The sequence below is a fragment of the Uranotaenia lowii genome, chromosome 2 (genome assembly GCF_029784155.1).
Source record: "Uranotaenia lowii strain MFRU-FL chromosome 2, ASM2978415v1, whole genome shotgun sequence".
NCBI classification, from domain to species: Eukaryota; Metazoa; Arthropoda; class Insecta; order Diptera; family Culicidae; genus Uranotaenia; species Uranotaenia lowii.
The window spans coordinates 411,919,324-411,924,922 of record NC_073692.1 but is presented as its reverse complement, the minus strand read 5'-3'; the positions used below and the strand labels follow the sequence as shown (position 1 = coordinate 411,924,922).

At 47.2% G+C, this 5,599-nt stretch overlaps 1 protein-coding gene across 1 annotated transcript; it reads right to left on the bottom strand.

The window, feature by feature from the left end:
• Nucleotides 1-260: 260 nt before the first annotated feature.
• LOC129743391 (uncharacterized protein K02A2.6-like) lies at nt 261-4,349 on the bottom strand. Its single transcript, XM_055735386.1, has one exon. It carries the CDS (start codon nt 4,347-4,349, stop codon nt 261-263), a length of 4,089 nt encoding a protein of 1,362 aa, XP_055591361.1.
• Nucleotides 4,350-5,599: the final 1,250 nt, after the last annotated feature.

The window sequence follows — 5,599 nt, the reverse complement described above, 5'->3', positions numbered from 1 at the left end:
TATTGTATTTGCAGCAGGGTAGAAGCAGCAGGAAGACAACCCGTATCCGGAGTAAAGTAAAACGCACGAGTAAACTACTTATTAACTTTTAATTTTACTCTACTATAGAAACGCGTACTTTACATATGGTGGCTGATGTAAGGAATGAATTTTATTACGCAGTAGATTTTCACCGCGTGCTTGGCTGACAGCATACAGTGTTGCCAGAATAACTGCCAGGATATGACAGCTCTTTCCCCGGAAAAGACTACTCCGTCGAATCAAAGGTCCAGTTTCTGTGGAGCTCTGATCGTCCTTGCTGAACGACGTAGTCCTTGGTTCGGTTGTACGCCTGGTGATCGGTTTACAGCAGTGTTGCCAGTTGGTAGAGTAGGAGATAAAGCAACGGTAGGTTTTGGAGAGTTTTGTGGATCAGGAATAGGATCTGTACAGGAAGGAATATCTGGGATTGGATTCTGGGGAGTTACTGCGATTGACACTTCTGAGTTCTCACAATCGTTAAATCCACCATTCCGCGAAAATGTTACCTCTTTCGACGAGTCTTGCTCCTCTACAGCAACAGCCCGTAGTTGATCGATATGTCTCCTCCAAACACGTCCATCATCCAACTGTACGAGGTAGTGCAACTTACCAAGACGCTCTTTTATTACACCGAACTCCCAAATTGTAGAATGATCGTAGTTGCGTGCTGACACCCTGGATCCAACTGTCAAGTCACGTACTTTTCCCTGAACTACACTGTCTTTAGGGTCGTCTGAAGGAATCATCAGGTCTAAACGAGAACGTAACTGACGGCCGAATACCATCTGAGCAGGGGAATGTCCTGTAGTCGGATGTATCATTTTTCGATACGATAGTAAGATATTGTATAATTCGGAATGTAGATCGGATTTGTTACAATCCATGGACTTCAATTTGCATTTCATAGTCTGGATAAACCTTTCGGCTTGACCATTCGTCGCCGGGTGGTAGGGAGCACTTAGTTTGTGAACGACTCCATTCATCTTCAAAAACTTATCGAAATCCGCGGACGTAAACTGAGGACCATTGTCACTCACAAAAACGGATGGAATGCCAAATGTACTGAAAAATTCCCGACAAACGCGTATTGTAGTTTCTGTAGTCATATTCCTGAGGATACGTACCTCTGGCCATTTCGAATAAGCATCAATTAATATAAGAAAATAGAAACCCATGAACGGACCGGCGTAGTCCGCATGGACACGTTGAAAGGGTTCTGATGGGGTTTCCCAACAGTGAAACGAAATTTTCGGAGGATTTGCTCTATTCACTTGACAAGACGCGCAGCTTTTGATAAGATTCTCAATGTCCCTGTCAATGCCTTCCCACCAGCAGTAACCTCGAGCTAGTGATTTGATTCGGGTTATTCCAAAATGTGTTGAATGAAGTTCATTCAGAACTCTAACGCGCAAAGCAGGTGGAACATAAACGCGAGCACCACGCATTAAGCAATCCTTTTGCAAACTAAATTCTTCTTGGTTAATACCGAAACGAAATCTAGCATCGATCGCTTTACCGGTTCTAAGCGCACGCATCAACTCTTGCACACCTTTGTCTTGTAGTGTAGCGCTACCGAGTTCATCAACAGTCAAGGGAAGTGTCTGAATCGTATTTATTTCGACGGCATCTGATTCCTCAATTTCAAATCCCGAATCAGTAGTGGCAACAGGTAGTCGCGACATTGCATCAGCGTTACAGTGATCCGACGAACGACGATAACGTATACTATAATCAAACGCTTGTAAAAACGCGGCGTAGTGTTGCATACGCATTGCCGACATAGTAGGTAAACCCTTTACCTCCGAGAAAATCTGACTAACCGGCTTATTATCGGTAATCAAAGTAAATTTACGACCGTATAGATATTGCTGAAATTTGCGAACACCGAATATTATCGCGTAGGCCTCTTTATCGATTTGAGAATACCTTTGTTGAGTTCTACTCAATGTTTGCGACGCGTACTGTAAAGGTCGCTCGGAACCATCAGGGTACTGGTGGCTTAGGACAGCACCAACCCCATAAGGAGAAGCATCCGTAGCTAGAATCACCGGTAGAGTGGGGTCGTAATGGACAAGAAAACGGTCGGTTTGCATTTCACGCTTAACTAGATTGAACGATTTGTCACACGCATTGCTCCACTTAAATGGAACATCATCTTTTAAAAGATTGTTAAGAGGGTATAGAATTGTACTAAGATTGGGGAAAAATCGACCGTAATAGCTAACGAGACCGATGAAAGAACGAATTTGTTCCTTGCTGGTAGGAATTGGCATGTTTTCGATCGCGTCAATCTTTGAACGTAGCTTATGGACACCGTGTCGATCTATTCTGTAACCGCAATACTCGATATTGTCCGCAAAGAAATCACATTTCTCCCGATTAGCTCGGATATTATGAGCATCTAATCTCTTAAGTACTTCCTCTAATCTAAGCAAATGGGTACGGTCATCGGGACCTGTCACGCGAATGTCATCGATAAAAATTGTCACACCCGGAATATCTTGTAGGATCTGTTCCATTAATCTTTGAAAGATTGCAGGGGCTGAGGCCACTCCGTACATGAGCCTCGTTGGACGAAACAGTCCACGATGTGTACTAAGGGTAAGTAACTCTCTATCTTCGCGACGCACTTCTAATTGCAAGTAAGCTTGCGACAAATCTATTTTCGAAAATCGTTGTCCACCCGCGACAGTCGCGAAAAGCTCTTCCACCGTTGGAAGGGGATGATCATCGACAAGTAAGTTGGGATTTAACGTAATTTTGTAATCTCCGCATAAGCGCACCCTACCGCCTGCCTTCTGCACTGGCACGACAGGTGTCGCCCAGTTAGAATGGTCTACCTTTTCCCAGATACCATCACTAACTAATTTGTCGATTTCCTTGTCAACGGCATTGCGAACTGCAAATGCAACTGGTCTTGCTTTAATGTACATTGGTTTAGTATTGTCACGGATCGTAAGTGTAGCCCGCACACCAGAAAAATGGCCAATACGGTCATTAAACACGTTAGGGTATTTATGCAAAATATTTTTTAAAGCAGTCGTGGTAACTTCCGGCACCAAGCTACAGTGAGACATTGAATGTGTACCAGGTTTAAAAATGCGATTAAAATCGATATTTAAATCACGAAGCCAGTTTCGACCTACTAGTGGGTGGCGGCTGGAATCCGCAACGTGTAAAGGAAGTAGTGTCTCATCTCCATTAGCAACAACGTTAACAAAAATTTTACCGAGAATCGAAATTTCATTATCGCAATAACTTACCAGTCGGAGGTCAGCAGGATGAAGGGTAAGGTGAGGGAAATACCGTTGCTTATCTTGGGAACCGATCAATGACACCGGGGATCCAGTGTCGACCTCGAATGTGAGCACCTTCTTGTTGACGGTAATGTTCAGCATGAACTTGCTTGAAAAGTTCAGCGCCGAACGCAAGTGGAAAAGATCCTTAACCACGTACGGCTCCTCCAGATGATGTGCATCGTTCTTTCTCATCTCTTCCTTCCTTTTCGACTGGCAAACCTTTTCGAGATGTCCCTTCTTGTTGCAGAACTTACACTTGGTAGTCACATACTTGCATTTGTCGGCCAAATGACCATCATCACCGCATCTGTAGCATGTTCTCTTTTGGCCATCGAACTTTTTAGACGACGCAGCTGCAGTCGAGTTGGTTGAAGATAGTTGATTGTTGCTCTTCTTCTTCTTGGTTTTGCCGTGCTCGATGTACTTTACGTCTGCAGACGGCCGAAGACGGAAACCATGCATTTCGTCGGTCCCACGGAACGACATCTCCATACCGAACGCAATCTCCTTCGCCCGCTCGAGTGTTAAATCGCGCACTTCCAGCAATCGCGATTGGATAACACGGATCCGGATTCCGAAAACAAACTGGTTCCGGATAGCTTTGTTTAGGTGGGCTTCGAAATTGCAAGTCTGGGCTAATTTCTCCAAATCCATCAGGTAGTCGCTCAACGTTTCATGTTCCAATTGTTTACGGCTTTGGAACTTAAAATTTTCTAATATTTCCAACGGAGCAGGAGTGAAGTGGTTTTTGAGAATCGTCACAATTTGATCGTAGCTTTTCTCCAGCGGCGGCTCGTCCATCAGCTTGTTGCACAGGATTTCGTAGGCCGCACCGCCCATATAATGCAGCAAGTAGTCCCGTTTGTTTACATTGGCTACTTTGTAGATCCGGAACGAAATTTGCAATCGGTCTAACCACCGATCGAACTTTCCAGCAGCTGGGTTGAACGGTTCGAACGAAAACGTCACCGGCATAGTAGCAGCACCGGCCCCAGCAGCAGCAGCAGCAGCACCTTCCGGATGGATCATCTTTGTAGAAAGAGAGGTTAGGTACTTCCAGTAATCTCTCGCGCAGGTTTGAATACGCACTCGTCGCCAAATTATTGTATTTGCAGCAGGGTAGAAGCAGCAGGAAGACAACCCGTATCCGGAGTAAAGTAAAACGCACGAGTAAACTACTTATTAACTTTTAATTTTACTCTACTATAGAAACGCGTACTTTACATATGGTGGCTGATGTAAGGAATGAATTTTATTACGCAGTAGATTTTCACCGCGTGCTTGGCTGACAGCATACAGTGTTACCAGAATAACTGCCAGGATATGACAGGGCGGTCGACTATCGAAGCAGAGAACCAATAGTGCCATCCAATCGGCGCCTCGGGCGAAGGGCGGCTGACTATCGAAGCAGCGGTAACAATTGTTCCATTCAATCGGCGCCACTGGCGAAGGACAGCTGACGAACGAAGGCAGAGGCACCAAAAGTGCCATCCAATCGGCGCCCCAGGCGTAGGGCGGCCGAAGAGCAAAGCAGAGGCACCTACAGTGCCATCCAATCGACCCCAGGCTCCAGGGCGGCTGACTTTCTAAAGCAGAGGCACTAATAGTGCCATCCAGGCCCCAGGCTCCAGGGTGACTGAAGACCGATAGCAGAGGCATCAATAGTGCCATCCAATCGGCGCTCCAGGCGTGGGCCGGCCGAAGAGCAAAGCAGGGGCACTTACAGTGCCATCCAAGCGGCAGCAGGCCCCACCAAATCGGCACCCCCAGCGTACAGCGGCCCACAATCGAAGCTGAGGCTCTCATTGTACCACCAAATCTGCATCCCAGGCACAGCGCAGCGACAATCGAAGCAGAGGTACCTGAAGTGCCTCAAATCGGTGTTTGGCGCCACAGCCGTAGGACGGCCGATCATCGAGGCGTTGGCTCCAGTAGGGCCACCAAAGCGGCGCTCCAGACGAAGAGCGGTCGGCCATCGAGGCTTTGGTTTTAGTAGGGCCACCAAAGCGGCGATCCAGACGAAGGGCGGCCGACCATCGAGGCGTTGGCTCCAGTAGGGCCACCAAAGCGACGCTCCAGACGAAGGGCGACCGAACCATCGAGAGGTGTTGGCTCTAGTAGGGCCAGCAAATCGGCGCTCCAGACGAAGGGCGGCCGACCATCGAGGCATTGGTTCTAGTAGGGCCAATCGGCGTCCTCGGTGTAGGGCGGCCGAAGAGCAAAGCAGAGGCAGCAGCATGCTTCTGAAAATCAATCATTTTCACTGAGCCATGCTTGAC

What these genes read in the sequence shown, in the direction of transcription:
- LOC129743391 (XM_055735386.1), bottom strand. Translation starts at nt 4,349, where the DNA reads ATGATCCATCCGGAAGGTGCTGCTGCTGCTGCTGCTGGGGCCGGTGCT.